Below are 23,681 nucleotides of genomic sequence, written 5' to 3'. Positions count from 1 at the left end.
TTCCCAGTATCGTGTGAAGTCACCAATGCTAATTCAGTCACAAGGAATCTTCAGAAAATGCCTACTCCTTGTTTTATTCAGTTTGAAAACTTTGGTAATTGCCAGGCTGACAGTATATTAGCAATTAACATTGACTTCTACTTCATGGTAGTCTACCATAGCTGCTTCCCGGTCGTTCATTCATTCATTCTTTATAGAGTCATAGTCTACATTGACCTATTTGTGTGCTTTCTCATCCCCTTTTCAACCATTCGGCTTCTTGATCTCTGCCTCTCCTTTATTCTTTCTAATGGGTAAGGCCAATCATATTGGTAAATTCGAATATACTATTTTATTTTCAGGCTAGTACACTTGACCTGTTGGCTATTGAAAAACGTTATCTATCTTTTGGTATTTATGAGCCAACCATAGATGGTAGCTAGTTATAATAATCATCTAAAAACCTCAAAGGATGAGCTAAAATCATTCCTTGAAACCACATGTTTCCTCTGTGAGCGACGTATAGCTGTGTTTAATTTTCTGGGGCATTAGCTTCAAGGGAGATCCAGCTGAGATTTAGTTGTTAGACTATTTTGCCGCAACATTTGTATTTCCTGTTAAAGGCCTCTGAAACTATATATTTCACCTTTCTGTTTTGCAAATTAAAAGATCTTCATCTGACTACAGTTGTGTGCTTTTATTAAGTGATGATTATAATCATTTCTACAGTAGGCCAGCTTTAACTGCCAAGCTCCCCTAGTCGGAGTTGTTAATAACCTAGTCTCATCTATTTCTGTGTCACATTTAGGGATATAATCTGTCTTCACTTGCTTTGTAAATTATAATTTGTATTCAAAGTTATACAAATCTAAGGTGCCACTGAGAAAAATTTTGAGCCTGACTGTGGTATTTTTAGAGTTCACAAACCACTCCAGAAATATAAACCAAAGTAATGTCCCTATCCTTATTAAACACCCTCAAAGTTACATAGAGTAGAGAGGGAAATGAGTATATTACTCTTGTTTTTCTTGAGTTGGGGGAGAGGACTAGGAAATTGCATTTTATATTGAACAAAAATTTGCATGACTTTTATATACTTAAAAGTTTTTTGGCCTTATTTCATCCTTCTAATAATTTTTTTTAAATGTATTTTTGAGAGAGAGAAGGAGAGAGCGAGCAGGGGAGGGGCAGAGAAAGGGTGACAGAGACAGATGATCCAAAGTGGGCTCCAAACAGATAGCAGAGAGCATGATGTGGGGCTTGAACTCACCAACCCTGAGATCATGACCTGAGTCAAAGTCAGGCATTTAACTGACTGAGCCACCCAAACGCCTCTACCTTATTCATCTTTTTAACTTGGTTTCAATTCTTAATTTTTGATACTTCAGCTTACAGACCTAGTTCATTCAAGTCACAAAGTTGGATGCAGTCACTTCATGTCCTGTTGTTAACAAGAAAAGTGTAAGATTGGAGTGCCCAGGACTGGGCACCTGCTGCTTGCCTTCTAGCTGCTTCAGCAACTTTGGCTTTAATTTGCATGTGTTCTCGGGGCATGCTTTCTGGCCTTCCTTTGGAGAAATGCATTTCAGGCAAAGGTTTTCACAGTGTGGAGGTAGAAGTGGTTTCCATCTCTCCCATCTCTAACCTATATCTATTTTTGAGGTTTTTGATCTTTACACATAATGATGGCCAAGGTATTTTGAGTACTTGCTTCTTGCCAGACATTGTGCTTGATGGGTCACATTATATCCTATTATTCCCCCCCTCTAACATGTAAGTATTATTGGTGTTCCCATTTTACTGATGAAGAGATAAAACCTTTAAGAGTTTATTTAATTTTTTTTTTTAACATTTATTTATTTTTGAGACAGAAAGAGACAGAGCATGAGCAGGGGAGGGTCAGAGAGAGAGGGAGACACAGAATCCGAAATAGGCTCCAGGCTCCGAGCTGTCAGCACAGAGCCCGACGTGAGGCTCGAACTCACAGACCGTGAGATCATGACCTGAGCCGAAGTCAGACACTCAACTGACTGAGCCACCCAGGCACCCCAAAACCTTTAAGAGTTTAAATAGCTCACCTAATAGTTAAACCAACTGTTCAGTGATGAAGTTGTGATGTGAACCTAGATTTTCCAGTTTCAAATCCCATGATTTTGACAAGTATGCCACCCACATCCCAACGTATTTACAGATTTTATATATTCCCTAATGTTCATTTAGCTGAATATTTTAAACTGTAAAATATTTCTTAATAACCTTTTCATTTTTATCTCCTCTAGATCTATTATGCAATGCATACATGAATATAAGAATAATGAGCATGTGTTTCTTATTATGGCTGGCATAATTTTTTAAAACCTATAAGTTTACATTATATCTTAACATCTTTGTCTTAAGTAAAAATATGCTAGCTTCATTAATATCTCTACTGATAATCTGATTCTATTAACTGATCTCCATTTGTGTCACTTTTTTGAGGAATTTTTTGTGTTTATTTTCTGTAATCCTTATGATTGATATTACTATTGTTGTTGTTACTGAGAATTTATATATGCAGCCCTCTTCTTGATATTTTATTGTGCATTGCTCAAAACATCTAAATGACAGCAAAGTAAATAATGATATAGTTGGATTATAATCCAGAGACCAAAATAAATATACATAAGACTATACTGATACTAATACATGATTAAATGAAAAGTAAATGGGACAAAAGGGACAAAGTTTCTTACAGAAGAATTCTAAATAATATGTGTAATACTCCCTCTCCAGAAAGCTTAACTCCCCTGCTCATTTAAAAAAAATTTTTTTAGGGGCGCCTGGGTGGCTCAGTCGGTTAGGCAGCTCTGTTCATGCTCTGTCTCTCTCTGTCTCAAAAATAAATAAACGTTAAAAAAAAATTAAAAAAAATTTTTTTAATGTTTATTTTTGAGAGAAAGAGAAAGAGAAAATGGGGCCTGACATGGGGCTCAAACCCATGAACTGTGAGATCATGACCTGAGCTGAAGTCAGATATTCAACCGAGTGAGCCAACCATGCGCCCCTTATCTCCTCTGCTGTGGAGGATAATATTTGTTTCCAAAGAAGAGGGGATTGAATATGTGGAAAATACTAACTTTAGAGTGCAGAAGTGGCAGATTCATCTTAACCAAGTGATCAAGGTTAACATCACTAATGATAAGTCATGATGATACCATAAACCCTTGAAATGGTATGATGGGATGGGCAGATCATCTCAGTGGAGTTTTCCCCAAAACTCATAACTCCACTGTAATCCTAAGAAATCTTCAGACAAACAAAAACTGAGGAATATTCTATGAGGTACCTGACCAGTATTTTTCAAGAATATTGTGGTCATAAATAACTAGGGAAGACTGAAATACTGTCTCAGATTAGAGAAGATTAAGGAGATATGAGGATTTTTAATATACTTTGGGATCCTGGCAGGAAATAAGGGCATTAGTGACAAAAAAATGGATGGATTGCAGATATATCTATAGTTTAGTTAATATTATTGTATCAATGTTGATTTCTTAGTTTGGACAAGTATATCAAGGTTATGTAAGTTGTTAACATTGGCGGAAGTTGCATGAAGAGTACATAGGAACTGTGTGTACTTTTTTTTTTGCAACTTTTCAGTAAATCCAAATTTTTTCCAAGTTTTTTAAAACCCAGCTTTACAAGGTGAATTGCATCACCCACAGTTTCTGCTGCAAATCATAGATGAAAGTTAATGCGCAGGTGATTGGAATGTGCAGAACTAGGATTCAGCCACAGGTTTCCATGAGCCTTCAGGCACACCTGGTCATTCCCTGAAATGTATTTTTCCTCTTTGGAAATGAGTTATAATAAAAATTTATCAATTGATTTTATTAAGTACTGATTGATGGTTGGTACCCTTCCCCATGACAACTCTGAATTTGAGAAGCACTTACCAGTTTTAAACATGCTGCATTCTCATGGCTGGATACTCCCACTTTGTCCTTAAAGTTTTATTGAGACATCCTAGCGCAACCACTGTTTTGTTGTCACGTTATTGAGATTGTTAAGGTTTTTGGGGGAGGCAAAGGAGGGGAGTTTCAACAGGAATTACTCTAAAATTTCACAGAATCACATTTTCTTTTTTTTTTTTTTGATTTTTTTTTTTAAATGTCCATCTGGTTTTGAGAGAGAGACAGACAGACAGACTGACAGACCGACAAAGCACGAGTGGGGGTGGGGGGTGGGCAGAGAGAAAGGGAGACACAGAATCTGAAGCAGGCTCCAGGCTCTGAGCTGTCCACACAGAGCCCAACATGGGCTCGAACCCACAAACCACAAGATCGTGACCTGAGCCAAAGTTGGACACTTAACCAACTGAGCCACCCAGGTGCCCCTCACATTTTCTAAAGTTATGATTTGCAGTTATACTTTGGAGACAAAAATAGTTTGATTGACAGTTAATATCTGGCTTAGAGAACATGCTTTCTCCACTGATGGAGTTGGACAGAAGGACTTAATTGTTTAGAAGTTTGAGCTATCAATTTCTTTACGCTAAATGCTTTTCATGAGGAGATGATTCTCCAGAAAAGTCATTATTATTGTATGAGAAGCCTAAGTAGGATGGGATTATGATAAGTGAAACTAGTTTTTCTACATTTTCAAAAATGTCTCTGTGGAGATGATTTACCTGAGGAGACAATTTCACAATTAAGGGAAAACTTTAAGAAAGTCAGATTGTTGACTATACCTAGGGACTTGCACAGAAATTTACTCACTTGTTCTGCTAACCTACCCAGTTCATTGAAGTTATGATAATATAAGAAGTACTAATATTTACATTGGTAGACTAGTTATATATGGTGCAAGTATCTCGATTTTCAAATTTTAGTTATTTCTTTGAAATTAAGGTGAAAATCATTTAGGTAAATATAAAAGATTTACATCACACATTTAGATAATGTGTAAGACTGTAGATATTTTAGAATTGGGCAACTACTGTAAGTATTTTACTTTCTCTCCTTCATCCCCTGGCATCTGCTCCCTTCTTCTCTTAGTATTGTACAAATTGATCCTGATGCAAAATGCTATTGTTATTTATAATTTTAGTTTGGCGATATAAGTGTTTGAAGTTACATGTCTTTGAAAGAAAATGTAATCTGAATAGGTATTTTTTGCTGTCAAAATAAAAAAATATGTAGCACTTCCTAAAATGTTTTAAAATTGTTTTGGATTTAAATTTGTTTTTCAGAGTCAAGCAGCATTAGTCAACTGTTGCTCTTCATTTTTATTGTAGTTTTGGAAAATGAGCCAGGCTCTTCAAAATGTTACCTGATCTGTAATATTTATATTTTATTTTGTTCTCATCCACTTGCCTTTGTTGAAAGAACAGTGTAAAAAATGGTGCTCTTGTTTTCTCTATTCCTTATACTTGCTGATTGGGGAATGCTTGTGGCCGTATGGCAATTAGGTGGCTGTGTTGGTTTTTAGGAAGTGTTGTGCACGAAATGAAATAGGAACTTCTGTTATTACTGCTTCCCTTTTTAGTTCTGTTCTTTAGTTCCTCAGAATTCATATGGAGATAATGTTTTCATATTTGAAAAAAGTTAAACTATCCTCTTAGGCTACCTTCTCCTTGTGCTTTTACAGATGTTTTCATCATATAAAGGAGATAATCCCAGTTATACCTGGAAAGAGATCATTTTAATTTAAAACCATTTTAAAGCAAACATTTTACTCTTGATTATTCCTAAGACTATGCAGTATTTATCAATGAGTCGACCGTCTCTCATGTAAATATAAGTTGTAATTCAAGATTATATAATGCTTTTGCCCCTAGTTTATATACAAGAACTCAGTAGATGCTTTTCTGTTTGGATGGGATCCTTGTGTAGGAATGGCTAGATATCAGAAGTTACCATCATTACCCAGGCAAACTACAGTTCCCGGTTAGATCAAGAATGAGGGTTGGAAGTCTCATTACTCAGAAATTGGGCAGCAAAGTGGGTAGGTATAACCATGGGAACTGGTTAGTCCTCCTCATCTCCACCAAGCATTTGTTGTAACTCCTCTCAACTTCTGTCTGCTTTTACTAGATAGTAAGAGGTTAAGCTGGGTCTTCTCTGCGTTTTCCTTCCAGGTTTCAGATTCTGTATCTAAAGTTTTTCATAGCATTCTGAACTGTGGAAATAGATTAAAATAAAAACAATTGAAGAAATTGGTTCAAATAAACAGGCTGTAAGAGGCTGAGTTTTGCTGATCTTTTTCCTCTTAGATTTCCTTGTCGGCTTCATGAACAGATCTGGTGGCTTAAGAGCAATCTGTGCTCTCATGGTCACCCCTGGAGACATCATGGCCACTGTAAAACCTGCATCTCTTTGACATATTTGGCCAACCCATTTTCATATCAGATCCATAGCCTAATGCAGATCCATGTTCTGGGGGCTATTTTTCTTATCTGATATTAAGACTGTTAATAAGGCACTGGCCATTTGCAGGTTGTGAAATAAAACTAAAACATCATACCTCTGGTCTTGTCAACCTATCAACCTGAAGGATTTACTATGTGACAGAAAACTTATTTGCAAATTAATTGTAATTTTCAAATGTGTATTTTCTATATTGAGTTCCAAACATAAATTTTTTTCCCTAGCATATTGAGGATTTTTGAGTGTCCCACTGATTTAAATGTAATTCTATGATCTGGAAGCTATGTGTCAGAAATCCTGAAAAAGACATAAATTATAGTTCAGATTTTTCAGATCAGAATGAGTTTTAAGATGTACCTTTAACATTTCAAAGAAAAAAAAACTAATAAAATTTGATGTATATTATAGGAAATTTGATTTTGTACATTAAAAAGAAAATCTGCTTGGATAAATTATTTTCAATTTTTGTTACTAATTCCTGTTCAAAATTTAACTCAGCTTAGAAAGAAAATTAGAGATTTAAGATAAAAGATATATTCCTTAATGAAACTGGAGACACAGAGATGCTCTAATAAATGTTTTGGTATTCAAAATCTCTACACTTTGATCTTTTCATTTTTAAATTTTTAAAAGTTGTAGTATAATCCAATGTTTCTTGTCACACATTGTACCACACTTTTGTAAATTAGTATCAGTAATGATACTATCAGTAACAATACGTAGTCTACTAAAAGAATTTTATTTTGACAAAAAATGTATGGATGTTTGAATTTCTTCTTTGTCTTATCATAGTTCTGTTCGGAATAGGAGCAAGTTTATAAACACATACTCTTTTTTTTTTTTTTTTTTTGGTCTCTTCCACTGCTCTCATTAATGATTATGAATGTGGAAGTAAGCAATTATCCAAAAGGGAAGTAGGATGTATCTATGTACCAGTATTTATGCTTATTTATATATACAGGAATTAGAGGTAATATGGGTTTAGCTAATAGGGATGAATTGCTTGACTTCAGCTCAACTACATTGGGGCATTCCGTGTAGGATATTGGTCACCATGGATTTCAAATAATGCCTTTTCAGTTCATTACACTTCAAAATAGCCATGTGTCTAGGGTAAGTGGTGATAATACTGTGTTTGGAATAAAATCTTATGTTCTTTATTTAAAAAAATTTTTTTCCACAGGCATGTAGTTGGTTTAAATTGATAGGGACTGCCAAATTTTCTGCCTTCATCTACAGGTTGGTTATTGAATCTGTAAATTTTTGTGTGAGTCAATTTATTCCCAACCCCGCATCTCTCTGTCTCTTTTCTCTCTTTCTCATTTATTATCTAGAGAATGATTTGAAGGTCAGAAAAGTACATTGAGAAAAATCCTATTTATAGACCATTTTATGGTTGTTATCTTCTGCTATGCTTTAGCCTTGGCATTGCTTCCAAGGTTATGCTCTGGTGTAGCCATCAGGAGGCACACAAGGTAAACTCTCCCCAGAGACTGAGATTGGGTCTGCCACATTCAATCAACAATATGATTACCGATGATTTTAGCAAGCTTCATGTAATTAAAAAATCCTGTCATAATTACTAATTTCACTTGTCTCATAATTTCAGGTTAGACATCCTGAAAATGGTTTCTTTTGTGTGTGTGTGTGTGTGTGTGTATCATTTCTTGGGAAAATGATAAAGCAGAAAATGGAATTCTCTTTGACCAGAATTACAGATTTGAAAAATAATTGTAAATTTAAAATCTGAAAACTGCATGGGACTGTTTGAATCCATAGGATGCATAGAAGGTACAAAAAAGAAATTTATATGCATTGAGTGTTTGGTATGTCAATATATGACACAATTCCTAATGATTTTTAAAAAGGTATTTGGAGTTTTTTCATTGAAACAAAGTGGAACTGTAGTTGGGTTTCTTTTGCTAACATAGAAATATCTGTTACTTCTATAATGTTCATGAAATATTCCCATGTTTCTGCAACATGGGATGTAGGCTTGCCAAGGAATCTGACCATCAGCTAAGTGGCTGTTTCTGAGAGATAAAGCCTTGGAGTTGGAGCTTAGTATGCCAGGAATAAGCTTCTACCCCCAAGGCATTGGGTGGGTTCTGTGTGGTTTCTCTTTATTGAATTGTAATTGGCTTGGGGAGGGGTGCTGGGGGAGAGAGGACAGTTACTTTCTCTGCCCTGGAAGAGATTTACTGCATAACCAGGGTACTGCTACCAGGGAGTAGCAAATTAATATGCATTTCTCAGCCTGGGTGGCTTTTTGACACCTGATGATATGGCAATACATTTAGATGATAAGGAAAATCCCTGATCACAGTAGGAACATCTGTTTTTTTCTGGCAAGAGGGAAAGCAAAGCTGAGAGGCTGTTTGGGACAGCCTCATAAGTGGAGGATTAAAATTGTAATTAAAAGGGAGAGTAATTCCTTATGGTATTTTTCTTGTAAAAATTTTTAGATAAGGTAGTAGTGGCTTTACTATAATAGGTTATTTCTTGTCATTAGCAAATTTAATAATCGTTAGGATTTTGTATGTTGGTCCTACTGATAGATTTTTGTAAGTCTGAAGAGAAGGATTTCTGTTTTTTGCTTTGAAGTTCACCAATGTATGGAATGGAGGCATTAATTTTTTTTTTTTTTTTTTGGAGGCACTAATTTGATCATAGAATGAAATAGATTTAAAGTCACATTCTCCAAGTTTTTATAAATACAGCTCTAACTTGTTGCAAAAATATTAATGGCAAAAATTTTGTTGGTTTGGTTTTCCCTTTAGGTTGGGAAATGTAGATTTTACAAATACACTTAACTTGAAAATGTTGACTTTTTTGTAGCTGACTAGAGTCTGATCCATGAAGCATATAGATAATCTTGCATAGACATAGTTCAGGCTACCAGGTTTTTAAAATCATTTACACTGAAATAAATGTTTTTAAGCTGAAAATAGTATGCACTGTGTACATTTCAATAGAAATCATGAATATCCAAGCATATATCATTAAGGAGAAATTATATTGTGTGTTATGATGTTTACTAGTGCAATCACATTGTAAATACAGAATCACAACTTTGTAGGACTATAATCTTTGTATGAACCTGATCCAAAGTTCTGGATTGTGAGGAGAACATGTGTGAAATGCTGGTAGTACCTGCATGATACTATCAACAAAGTAAAATATATATTACATAGTGATTAATATATTTTAAAAACTCTTCAGTTTCTTGATCATGACTAAGGTTACTTCAACTGGATTTTTTCATACATTATAAATTAATGTCTGAATTCATTATTGACATTACCATAACAATATTGAATTAGAAAAACTTTTTTATTATGAGAGGTTAGTATCAATTTTGTTTTTCTTATCCATTAACTACTCAAAGTTGATTTTATGAATATAAAACTGTGGAATTTTTCGGATGGAGTTCAAAAGGACAGATTTTTTTTTTTTTTAATCTTTAGCCCTTATCTCCCTTAATAAGATTACCTTGTGGTGGTCTGCTATATGAATTACATGTCATAATTGATGTAAAAGGAGAAATGTCACACTGCTTTTTAGATGCAATTGGAAGTAATCATATTATCCACAGATATTGTATATTGTAGGTGTGACATTAAATTGAAATAGACCTATAACAGTGGTATATATCTTGTAGTGTAAACCTAAAAGTACAATTATTATATTTCAGTGAAAATGATGCCTTTTGAAAGCATGCCCTTATCAGTTTCTAAAACAACTTGTAGACATGTTCTTTGAAAAGTCTGGGATTCTGAACCATGTGAAAATAGGACATACAACAAATATTCAAGAAAAAGCCTTCCATGTTGGTACAGACTACCGAGCTAAGTGCTTGAGTTTAAAGGTGAATGGTGATCTTCTGTTTAGGTTTCACTGTAATAGTGGAAATAACAATTCTAAAAATTAACTAAATTGTAAGTTAGAACTATAATTAGAAGTAAAATTAGAATGTAGTGGTAACAAAAAGCATGACATTATGAGTTCTGTTGAGAGAGAGTAAGGGAATGCTTCTTAGAGAAAGTAGCAGTTGTATTTGGTGTTAAACACTGATAATTTCACAGAAGAAATGTTATGGGAAGCTAGGTTTAGAAAGATCATAAGTGAAGGTGAGGAGGCCTGTGGCACAGCAAGTGTGATTGTGTGAAAGTTCCTCTGGTCTACCTGTAGTGTCTGTCCGTGTGTGATGTGTTGCAACACACATTTTAGAAAAATCCTCTGTGGGAAGTGTAGAGAACATTGTTGGAGAGGCTAAGGCTGGGACCAGCCTCCATTTACAAGGCTGCTGTACTCATTTCAGATGAGAGACAAATTGAAAGAGGTGAAGAGCATGATGAATATTTTTCAGAAGAGTGCCAGAATCGAGAGAGGAAGCGAGTTTCATTTTGGATCTATTGATTTGGAGGCATCTTTGGGATGGTCTATTGGAAATTTAGATCATGAATTCAGGAAAAAGTTTAGTGTTGGTGACCCATGCCTAGAAGTCAGGAGGGACGTTTAGGAATTAGACACTTTTTGAGCTGGGCTAAGGAGGGAGTAGTGAGCAGACCATGGGCCATTTCAGTAAAGAAGAATAATGATGCAGATTCAAAAGGAATCAAAAGGAAGTTCCCAGTCACACACAGGCTTCTGGACACCAAAAAAGTGGGGATTTTGCATCATCCGGTCTCTTCATTTTAAAGATCTATTTTTCCCTTTGCAAGTGGTATTTTGTCACTATGCACACTTGCAGCTCACTATCAACTCTTCACCTAACAGGTTTTAGCATCCATTGATTAATAACTTATTTCATTAGAGGCTGAACGCGGTGATTTTTCTAATTGTATTCATTATTCAGTTTCCATTATTTGGCATTCTTCTGAAATGACAAGCTTCCCTCATCGACTGGCACTGTTGCTTTCTCCGAAATATAGTTCCTACTGAAAAGGCAGAATAGATTTTTAACGCTTTCTATTTAATTATTCATTTTCAAAGTAAAGGGTTGGTGTAATAATCATCTCTAATGGTGGAAAATGAATAGAGAAGCCAGGTCTTTAGTCCATGGTAGCAGCCCCAAGATCCTTGATATCAAAATTTTATTTGTGTTTCTCCAGACTCTTAATCCTTCTTCACGTTGCGGACATCTACGATTCTGTCATTGGTAAATTTACCCTCTCTGACTTATTTGAATTTCTTATAAGTCAGATAATTTTGCTTTGTTCTGAAACTATCATGCCCAAGTTTTTTTGTTTTTTTTTTTAATGTTTATTTATTTTTTTGAGACAGAGAGAGACAGAGCATGAACAGGGGAGGGTCAGAGAGAGAGGGAGACACAGAATCCCAAGCAGGCTCCAGGCTCTGAGCTGTCAGCACAGAGCCCAACGCAGGGCTCGAACTCACGGACCGTGAGATCATGACCTGAGTCGAAGTCGGACGCTTAACCGACTGAGCCACCCAGGTGCCCCTATCATGCCCAAGTTTTAAGGCAGAGATCTTAGTATTTGGAGATACAGTGAGCTTTCATTTCTTTAGTTGCTTTTTTCTTTTCTTTAGATTTTGTCTATGTCCTCCACTTATTTTACCATTTCCATGTTCCTGTAAATAGGGTCAGTCCCTAATTCCTGGCGGGGGAGCAAGATCCTAATCTTGCAGCATTCTGTGTGTGTGTGTGTGTGTGTGTGTGTGTGTGTGTGTGTGCGCGCGCGCGCGCACGCGAGCGTTTGCTTGCAGTTCTATGCTCCATTACCATTTTCTTGAACTGCCGTAACCAGACCTGTACAGTTTTTCTAGTAAAAATTACTTGCCCTTAATGTTCAATGCTATCAAGTTTTTAGTTTATTTTTTGTAGGTTAATTAATAAGAAAGACTTATAAAGTTTCATACTGAAGTTTATACTGGTTGATATTTATAGGTTTAAAAAGATTTTTTGTATGCCGTAGTATTGGCATAGGTCCAACACCGTCAATTCATTTTTAAGCTTTGTTCTCTGATGGAATTTATGAAGGAGCAGAGAACACCGTCTTGGTCTCTGGCTAAGGTCTATACAATGCCAACCTATTGTATTACACTTTTTTGTTTCTATGGATTCGCTGCTCATAGGGCTTAAGTAATGAAGGATAAGAATCAGTCATGTGTATAATGTATACAGCCATGTTACCCTTAGCAAAGTTATTAAGGAGGATATTTTGGTACTTCTCGTAAAGTGGGATACTGCTGTAAGTAGGTCAAAGTGAGGTTAAGATTTAAATTTGTTCTTGTAGGAGATATTTAGATTTCATCGTTGAACTAAAAGTTTGACTTCTCTGACTTATCCTCGCCTTCTCATTTCTTTTTAGAACATTGAAATTAAGTTTTGCAGTCCAAAAGCCAAAGCAAATTGTTATAAGTTATTGTTTCAAAGAACAAAAATTAAATAGCATTTGGTTGCTTTGGGACTATTAAATATTTATCAACTAACTAGGTTTTTATGTAAAGACCTCACTTGCCATATGCATGTTAGGGTAAACTATTATGTATCTATTATGTACCATGTATTGAGATAAATTTTTTTCTTTATATTTAAATTAATGCTTACAACTAGCTTGTGAAGTAGGTAACGGAACAGTCCAGAGAATCTTAAGTCTTGTGCCCAAAGTCACACAACTACAAGGATCTAAATAAGGAGCAAGTTCATTAGTCTTTATTATTTTAAACATTTTTGGTGAATTATAGATAGTATCTCCCAATATTATTGTAAGATTAGAAAGAAGACAAAAGGAAAATTCCATGATTGAGAGATCATAAGAATCTTGGAGAGAAATACTTTTCATTTTCTGGTGCATGTAATTGGTTGGCCTGGGGAGATTGATTTGGGAGGGAGTACAAGGTCTATTGTTTCGTTTATTGTGTGCATATGTGTGTGGCTTCCTTCCCTGCTATAGTCATTAGACTCCCTCATCCTAGACATATGACTATATTCATGAGGTCTAATCTGAGTGAAATGTCCTCAGTCAACTATTTTGTATAGACTCAGAAAAAATATTTTAAATATGCAGAATCAGTTTTCTGCTACTTTTGAAAAACCCAAGTACATCATTAATTTGCAAGTTCTGGTTTTTTACAAGACACCTTTTTGTCTCTTTTTGAATAGAAAGATGAAAACTACAGAAGCCTTCCACGGGATACTAGTAACTGGTCGCACCAATTTCAGAGAGACAATGCTCGGTCATCTCTGAGTGCCAGTCACCCAATGGTGGACAAGTGGCTGGAGAAGCAAGAACAGGTAACATAAATTAATCCTTCTATGTGTGTCATAGACCTAACTTCCTGGCCCATACTCCAAAAGATGTTTCCCTGCATCACAATGATGATTAAAGGTAAATTATTCTAATAAACTTTAGTTAAATTCCAGGCTGTATGTCAGAGTTTGTGTAACATAATTGTAGACTATTTCTGTGGTGGTCCCCAGTCAAAGATTTCTCATAAGTGGTTACAAATATTTGCCATAGATTCTGGAGTATCCTGATTTCAGAGTTTCTTATGTTGTTGAGACACAGACATTTGGCAGTGAACAGTACAATTTATGAGTTGGCTTTCAAGACCACTTATAGGTTCTTCTGTTTATTTGATAGGCAATAAGTCAAAGGACCTGAGGAGGCAAATTAAAATGTTCTGTTTTACCTGATTTCACTTTAGAAGAGAAATATGCTATAGTGGCATTTCAGAATTTAGATTGTTTTGTAAGGTGCAGGGACTTGACCCTTTCATAAATATCAATAAACTATTTTAGGTTTGTAAGGTTGTAGAGTTGCTCAGTTTACTCCACAGTATAGCCATCTATAGTTCCTGAAATCAGAATTGTTTACCACTCAATATAATAACTGGTTTCTATCCTGGCAATAAACAATCACTGTTAAGACACTTCATATGAAGACTGAGAATTTATCCGGTAAGTTTTGAAGTATAAAACACAAATTTTATAGTGTTGTTGTGTAAAGTCTTAATTCTTTATTGTTAGTCATAGTGTTTTCTTGGAAATCCTAGTGTTTTCCTTGTAGTTTTAATAATTTTTTATGTTAAGAACACACTAAGTGTGGTGCCTGGGTATCTCAGTTGGTTAAGCATTCGACTCTTGATCAGCTCAGGTCTTGGTCTCAGGGTCACGAATTCAAGCCCCATATTGGGCTCCATGCTAGGTGTGGAAGCTACTTGAAAAATAACAACAACAAAACAAAAACATACTTATTTTGTTACTTTGTCACTTATTTTCTCTAAAAAGTTCATATAGATGGAAGACTAGGTGAGTGCTCAGAGAATGTTTTGTTTCAATAATTTCTAAAATTGTTAATAATTCTGTTGCCTAGATACTGGAATAGCTGTTTTTCAATTTAGATTAATGATGACATTGGAAAGAAATCTGAAATGTTTTACTTAATTCATCTTAGTGTATGTTTTAAGTCTCCTAAAATAATTTTGTGTGTGGGGGGGTGTGTTTGAATATGAAATAGTACAAAAGTCCAGTTTGCCTTTGAAACCATGGGTGGTATCGCAAACGTGCTGATTGTTATCATATCGTAAATGTTAGAATATAAGCATTGTGTGATAGAAATAATTTTAAATAATTAAAAAACCACGGAAGCTCTACTTAGGAAAAACATTCTTTTCTTAAACAGATTTTAAACTCATTGTTGTCATTATTACATTTTCTCTTTGAAGTAAATATTTTAAAGAATTAGATAGTTTAGCCTGGGCCTGGAGTCAGACTGGCTGGTTACCAGCTATTTACCATAAATGACCTGGTATACTCATTTATTGAATGGGTTTAATCCTAGAACCTGCTATATCCACTGATGTTATACCTGCCAAGGGGTTAGATTCATATCTGCTTGGTAGCCATAAACACTGGGTGTTAATACACTAACAAGTGTTCTCTCTAACAAGAGAAAAAGATTGGCTGCCAAGAACAGAAAGTCTCGATTGTATAAGAAGAAGATACTCATTTTTCATTTAATAAGAAATCTGGAGGAAAGGCCAGTTGGGGATTCAGGGGAACCTCATTGGGGGTCCAGATTCTCCATTTTCTGGGAGCACTACACAGTGCCTCCTTGGCTGTGTGCTCCAGTCTGTCCTTTCCTGTAGAGCCTCAGCCATCACATGCTTGCACGGAAGAAGAGGAACAGTTCCTTTTTATTCTGCATGGCTCTTTTCGAAAGCAAATACACCTTTCCCACAAGCCCCTCCCCCCACCCAGACAGATACCTTTCATGTTTTGTTGTCTAGCCTTGTATGAATTGCTTGTCTATTTCTACATTGAAGGGAGTTGTTGGTTTAGACTAGGTGAGCTTGATCCGTAGCTGGGGGTGTGGGTATGGTGGTTTGTCTTCCTGAAACGCAGTTGCTGATCACTGAATGTAGTCAGGGTCCCATTAAAGCAAGAAAGGACATACAGTTAGGTAAAGGTGCTAAATATGACTATTTTTATTACAGGATTAGGAGAAAAAAATGGCAGTCCAGAGTTTCTAAAGTATGATCTATTTAATTATATTCTAATAATGTAACTTTTACCATTGTGGTTGTAGACCTGTTTTTAAGGAAGTAGTATAGCTTTTTCTTTGTAATTTTGTTATAAAATAGTTTCTTTTTATGCAAAATAGTTGCATTGAGAAGCCACAGAGCTTTTTTCTCAAAAGACCAAGGCTTGATTTTCTTCTGTTGAAGTTATTTGAAGCAGTTTTTCCACACACAATAAGCAGGTTTTTAAAAAATTGAGTACTTCCTTAGTCTATGTAGTTTAATGTAAATGATATTAGCTAATTGATGCCTGAGCCTGAAAACATCATCTTCCTTGGCTTACATTTAAAAAATGATGATCCATTCACTAAATTTGGCCATTTCACATCAGCAGGAAAATTAATTAGACTGAAATCTATTTTAACTGGATAAGAACAGCAAAGACAACACAAAATACATATTAAAAGTTTTCTTAAAAGTAAGTACAATTGTGTGGGCAGGAGAGGACTAATAGGTTATGCTGGACACACTGCAAATCTAGTCCAGATAGTCTCATTTAATTGTGAATTTATTTTTTTAACAGTTCCACATGAGTCGTCTGACTTTAATGGCCTGATGTCTCTTCTGTGGCTTGTTTTCTCTTTAGTTTTTGCCATTAAAAATATAATAACAGACAAGCATTACACAGATAAAAGAATGTTTTATATGGTAAAACACACAAATCAACCCCCTGCCTTTACAGTTTGGGATCACCGGGGTGGAAATATCTACCATGAATTATGCCATCTGGACTGAGAGGTGAACAGAGTTCTAGATTTTATATGCCTTCAGTGGTTTTGTTTTTGCTCTATTTCCTCCTAGATTGCTCATCTCTCATTATCTCTGCTTTTTGAAGGCAATTATGACCACGTCCGTTTTGCCAGTGGGAATAAACTGTAGACATGAAAAGCACAAGGGAGTGTTTTAAAATGCTGAGCTAGTAGGCACCTCTGGAAGCTGTGTCTTTCTTTTTGTGAGATTGATCCTATATAAAGGGATATTGAATCTTTCACTCTCTTAGAATATTGGTAAGTTACACTCATATAATCAAAGGTAGGGTGTGCATCTTATTAGAACTCTGCACCAGGAAGCACCTGGAGTCAAGCTTAGCATGATTTCCAGAAACAGAAGTCCTGCTTTTCAGTGACTAATTGAGAATAGCCTGTACTTGAATCAGGTTCCTCTCAGAAGGTGTATCTCAGACTGTGTATCTTTCAAAGAGCATCATTTTCTTATAGAATCTTGGGACTTACTTTTTCTGAAATCTCAGAAGAGGCACAAAGGATTTCAACACTAAATGGGTTGTTGTTGTATTGCCTTGAAAAAAGTTTTCATGTTTCTGAAATTTTGACTCGGAGACCCAAGGAACAACAACAAAAAAATCAACAAAAGCCTTAGTTTTGATGTTTGGCTATGCTTGAAGAATCTGAATTCCTTTTAATCATTACCGTTTCCTTGACTCTTTGTAACTATATTTTAATATTGGCAGATAATAGATCATAAGCTGACTTTGTTCTTCTATCCCTACAGTTTATTGCAACTAATAAATTCCACAAAAGAGGAGGCAGGAACTTTACAATACGTTATTGGAAGAATTTAAGGCCTGAAAGTAGAGGGACCTAAGGGAAATTTAACCTAATTGGGAGCCTGCCATTTTCACTACCCTGACTTGGTGAACAGGCCTGAAGCCAATTAACAGAAATAGCAAGGAGGTGCAAGGCACATTCCAGCCGCCACTTAAGCTCTGTTGTAAGGGAATGGCTGCCCTGACCTTTAGAGAAAAGTCCGCGTTTTAGGGTTTTTTCCATCAAGCAAAAACTTTGTCTAATTGGCAAATTATACCAGAGGAGGCAAACTGTGAGGAAAACTACCTTAAATGCTTGGTGATGACATAGTTCACGGGTGACAATGACTGTGCTCCACCTTCTCCTTTGTATCCTGGTCTCCCTGTTCCCATCCTTCCGTGTTGTCTCAGAATCTCAAAGCCATCAGTTTAAGGAAAACTGACAGTGCCTTTTCTTCTCATATTATGCACTTTTGTCACCATCTACAGCCATGATGCTTTCATTTCAGATTTTTTCATGAGGAACAGAACATCCCTGACTTTTGATATTTATTCCTTCTGACACGAAGGTGACTCATGTAGGGATGGTGTCTGTTTTTACATTGGTCTGAGTTGAGTCCTAGATATGAGAAGTAGAAAATATCTGAATGTTAAATAGAAAACATATTTTTTCCTATTTTTAAATTTTATTTATTTTTTAAATTGAGTAAGTTTGGTATCCAATGTAGGGCTTGAACTCATGACCCTGAGGTCAAGAGTCACATGTTCTACTGAGCCAGCCTGGCACTTCTAAATAGAAAACATATTTAAATAAAATAATGCTTGAGAAGAAATTCCTTTTGTCTTATTTTTAAAAAAGAATAGTTCAGCATTGCTTATTCTGATACTTTTTAAACTTTTGAAAAAATTTGCTCTTTATAACTATTCACATGATACAGAATGAATACATACGCAAGTCATGGAAAAGGTAAGTTTCTAGGAACGTGTTTCATTTTTGCTTTTTATTATAATTTATGATTAAGGCCAAATTTTTGAAGATCTAGGGCAATAATAAATTTTAAAACTTCGAGCCTATTTTGCATGTGAGTGGACATACAGTAGTGAAGAAACATTTAAGCTTATCCAGATTTCACACAAGAGTGGGTGGTTTAAAAAAAATGAGTAAGCTTGTCAATAAGTAATTGTGGTACTAGGTGTTATGTTACCTTGGAGTGATAAGATGATGGGTGTCTGGGATGATCAGGTTGTGGGTCCTGCTTCCATACCTCTCATCGAAGTTGGTTTTTCCTCTGATCTGCCTGCATAAGGGAAGATCCTTTTCCAAGTGCTTAATAGCCTTTTCTAAACGGAAACAAACAAACAAACTCATTTCACTGACACCTTAGAACCATCCAGATGACATAAGTAGTCAGTTTCCAAATGTGAAATGATCATCCTTTTTTTTTTTTTTTTTTTTTTTTTACAAAATTAGGAGATGGCTTCCTTTGAAATCTGATTACAACAGCTGCAAACCAGTCAGTGAACTGGCCACGGGGTCATCTTGTTAAAACATGGAAGAGCTCTAGAAATTCTAATGGCACGTGAAGGGTCTCCTGGCATCTGCCTCCTCATGGGACCTAAGATTAGGTTCTGGTGCTGCCTAGAACCCAGGTCCTGGAGAGAGACAGAGACAGAGACAGAGACAGAGACAGAGAGAGAGAGAGAGAGAGAGAGAGTGTGTGTGTGTGTGTGTGTGTGTGTTTATTTAATTCTTTAGCCCATAAACACTGAGAAACCAAGTGACTGCTAGGGTTATCTGGATAAAGACAATCAAAGCCTCTGCCTCCAAATTCTAAAATTCTATAGTTCTCTATTAAAAGGAAGGGGATTTATTTATATTATTTCCTAATTGGCAAACTTCTGCAGAACTTGGGCAGAAGCAAACATAATTGTGTTTACCTCAACAACAGCAAATGTAGAAACTAAAAACATCAAGATTGCTTTAAAATTAAAGTTTCATTATAAAATTCCAGAGATTTTCCTTATAGCAGAAACCTGTCATATTCACAATAATGTTAAAAATAAAACCAAAACAACCTTGCAAAAAAGTTTTCCTGTCACCTGGCTATATTAATGCCAAAAGATTTCATTGTGCTTTAATAATAAGCTGATTATTATAATACATATCTTAAAATTATTTGTGTTTTAAAACATGATGGAAGCATCCTGCATGTATGTGATGTTTTATTTTCCATCAGCCCTTCATAATGTCTAGCTTTATTATCAAAGAACTGTGAATAGTAATTACGAGTAGAAGAACAGGACTAGAGCACAGGGACCCTGATAGACGTTCTTCTGAGAAGGACACATTAATTTCCTGAGGAGCCTTGTCACCCACAATCAGGACCACTTTGGATGCTCTTTTCTTGTCCAAGTGATAAGTAGCATTTTACCTTTAGATATATTTAGTGGCAAAAAGACACCATGAGCTTGCAGAGCATGTATTCAGGACAGGAAACCTGCCCCTCCTGTGAGTGGGTCCTCTTGTCTGACCCATAACTCACCAGTGGTGTGGCCTTAGGTTGTATGATCTCAGCAAACTTCATTTTCAATGTGTGCAAAATGGAGAAAATGATACCCATTTGGCAGATAACTGGCTCTGTGTATGAACACTGACATGGAACATGTAAAATGGAGATCCAGTTTCTGGTGTATCGTAGGCACTTGTTAGATGTTACTTTCCCCCCATCTTTATTTTAGGTAAGAATAGACTTACTGGTTACACCTCAATAATTCTCTCTAGTATGGAGTGACCATTTTTTCCTTGCATTTTCTCCTTGCATATTGGAAGTGCCCTTTGGTATGGTGGGATGGTTCATTTTTGTCCCTCGTGTATTTCTAATGCTCCCATCAGCCTTTTAGAACTGGATTCTTGCTTCTATGGCATCTTATCAGAATTAAAATAAAATTTAATCTTTTTAAATCATCTCTGGTTCTTTTCTGAAGAACATAATCTGACACAAAAATGACATTAGCTCTAATCTCTGTGTCTGTGTCCATTTTTTATATTCCCTTTTGCTTTTGGCAAGCATGTGTGGTTTAAATACAATTAAATCTAAGAATACCATTTAAGAATGCTAAGTGTCTTACAAGGGCTTCTGCTTGGCCACTTGCTAAGCATCTCTGTCCCTCTGTCGTGTGAATGGAGTCAGGAAGGCACTGTTTGACTCACTGGCTTTTGGAATGTGTTGTGCAGTTTAGAGGGTCCTCATCAATTCACCTGTCCCTTTATGTCTGGCCCTATTTATTGCTTGTTTGGCCTATGGAGCTAAAAGCCTGCAAGCAGCAGGGAAGTGAGACAGAAATTCTACCCAGTGAAACATCTTTGGTGGTAGGTGGATTAACCTTCATGGGGAATCTGCTGGTAGCTGATGATTTTCTTGCCTGTGAATACAGCTGCCAGGACCAGATGTTTAGAGCATGCACTCTGGATAAAGATACATTTTCATTTTTAGGTATGACACTCAGGTGCCTTTTCATATTTTCATCGCAGGTGGTCTGAAAGAATTTTGTTGTGAGCTATGCGATTCAGTATGACGATGGAAAGAATGCATGCTTTATACTCTGATGCGCTTTATTCCCACAAATCTGTATGTCATTTGCTTTTGAAAATTTGGTCTTTATTTCTGTGTTCAGTGAACAGTGGAACTGCTATTCTTTCAAAAATACTGGTTAAGAAATTATGTTAACATTTTCAGTTTACAGTATGTTGTTTTCACTTCCTGTTTCCTAAAGCCTGCCTATACAAATGGCATCACTCATAAGCCGTGTTTAATTTTGGACTGTTATGATCTAGGTAGGGATTTTTTTTTCTTTAATCAGTCCTTCAGAATGGTTCTGAGATGGTCCTGAAAAATTGCTATTTTAAGTGCTAAACCATTTTGCCCAATGGTTTTATGTTCTTAGTCCCCCCACTGAGGTCTGGTAATATGTGCCCCATAGTATTTTCATTGGGTCTGTGTACCTGTGATCCATTTTTTCCTCTGCTTTGTGGCTGAAAGAAGACTGTTGTGAGTTTCTTTAATATCCAACAAATTCTAAGGAAATTAAAGCACTGAAAAGAAACACGTTTTCACAACATACCCCTGATTGTATGGGAGGGGGGTTTAGGGTGGCCTTTTGGGTTTCATCACAGTAAAAACATACAGCTTTTGAAATATTTTTATTTTTGATAAATCAAACTTCATAAGATTGGAAAACTGAGGAATTTTTCTTTTTGTACAAATACCATAGTTCTAGATTGTAAGATAAAATTGCAAAGTCAATATCAATTGGAATCAAGTTAAACCCTTTGCAGAAGCATAATGTCTCTTCCTACCTTTGGTCATCTCTTTAATTCTCTGAAGTAATTCATTAACCGGCCCTCCTATGATTTAGCGTCACATGCCCCTGGGAAAATAGAAGCAATATTACTCACATCCCCACTACCTTTTACAAATCTCCCTCCTCGTGCCTGGGAGGAGGTTCCCAGGCCTCTCAAAGGCTGCCCGTTTTCACCTGTCCTCTGTCTGTTGTCTCTTCTCAGTCTTAGGACTTTGCTATTTTATTCAACTCCTCTTTATGCAGTCATGACTGTGCTTCATCTTTCCCATTAGCAAATATATGCTCAGTTCACATGCCTCTTCCCCACAGGCCTCTGGCTTGCTGTCACCTCTGGCTTGCTGGCTCTCCCAATTCACAGATTTGGTTCCTTCTCATCTTTCATGTGTCAGGTCACCCTAGTCCCCATCTTTGAAAGAGAGTGACATGCCTGCTGCCTTCATTATTGTTTTCTCTCTCACTATTCTTTAGAATGTTTATATCTGTTTCCATGCACCAAAATGGCACAGGCATTGTCTTGTTTACTTTTGTTTGGAGCTCTTAGTAAGCCTTGATGCACATTTGGGTGAATAAGTGTTGCAATAAATTGCAAATAAAAAGTTTATAATGGCCTCACCTTTTCTGATACCCTGTATTATGGATAGATTCGTTGTTAGGTGGTCTAGGTTTTATAATGTCATTTGATACAATATTGTGATTTTCATTAATTATGAGCTAAAAATTTCAGATTATAAGTAAATTGAAGAAAACCTGCTAAATATTAAGACATATACATATGTAAACCTTATAAGAACAGTCAGACTTTTGAGTCGTTGTTTGATTCCATCATTGCTTGTCACTTAGCATCGACACATGGCAAAAAGACTAGAAAATTCTTTCAGACTGAAGGACCAAGAAATGGGGGGGAAAAATTCGAAGCTCAGTCAAGCAGTGTTCCTACTTCAGACAACTTGATAATATGATGGAGAGCACAGCCTTCCTTATCCCCAATTTATTTAATCACTTCTGATCTTTCTCTGAGAATGTCTTGTAATTGAACATGGATTTAAGTGGTAAAAGGTGAGCACTATCAGGCTGTTACCAACAGGCTGTCTGTGTCTTAATGATTTCTGCTGAATTAGATTTGAGTACAGCAGCCCTGGGTAGACACCTGAGTGTCTTAAGGCTCTCTAGACGAGGTGGTGGTAGTAGAGGGTAAGAGCCACCGTGACTTCAGTGAGCCTTAGTGAGACACAGGAAAGAAAAGGCCTCCCAGAATGCTGTTATGGGCCTGACATAGCCGTCAATTCTATTAGTTCCAAAAATATTGAATTATCAGAAAATATTAAATTACTCTTTGTGTTCATAACTGAAGTGACAAATTTTCCACTTAATTAGGAAAACAATATTTGAACAAACCATTTGACTATATTTAATAGTTTATAAGCAGTTGAGTTGAAAGTAATAAGTTAATATTCTCTTCTGAATGTGTTTATTTCATTTGTTTGAGAGCTGTTTTTTTTGCTCTTTAAAAATTTTTTTAGAGAGTTCAAGGTTTTTCATTTTCATTAGAATGAATGTGAATTATACCATTATTCTAGGACCCCTAGCTGGCAAAATTTAATTTTCTTTTAGAGATGAATTTACTTATTCTAGGAAAAATGGAGTTTTTTTTCTCACATGTATATAAAGTATGGATATGATAAATTCTGATCTACCATTAGCCTCTTGTACCTAGTCTGTAGCTTTTTGATATTATTTTTCTCATTCACTTCTCATACTAAAACTTCTCTTTTAATGAACATTGGATAGAATTAGATATTTGAAATGAAATTGAAATATCCTTTGTTTCTGATGGAATTGCA

The 23,681-nt window shown here is 35.9% G+C and overlaps 1 protein-coding gene across 20 annotated transcripts in view; it reads left to right on the top strand.

The window, feature by feature from the left end:
- Positions 1 to 23,681, top strand: part of PARD3 (par-3 family cell polarity regulator) — a 661,643-nt gene that overhangs the window by 308,521 nt on the left and 329,441 nt on the right. For all 20 annotated transcript variants that reach the window (XM_042945320.1, XM_042945325.1, XM_042945323.1 and 17 more), the window contains one exon: positions 13,516 to 13,647. In XM_042945320.1, coding sequence (XP_042801254.1) covers positions 13,516 to 13,647 — 132 coding nt within the window. The remainder of the gene's footprint in view (positions 1 to 13,515; positions 13,648 to 23,681) is intronic.

Source organism: Panthera leo, chromosome B4 (assembly GCF_018350215.1).
Source record: "Panthera leo isolate Ple1 chromosome B4, P.leo_Ple1_pat1.1, whole genome shotgun sequence".
Taxonomy (NCBI): domain Eukaryota; kingdom Metazoa; phylum Chordata; class Mammalia; order Carnivora; family Felidae; genus Panthera; species Panthera leo.
The sequence above is the reverse complement of the archived record's forward strand: the minus strand, read 5'-3'. Positions and strand labels throughout refer to the sequence as shown.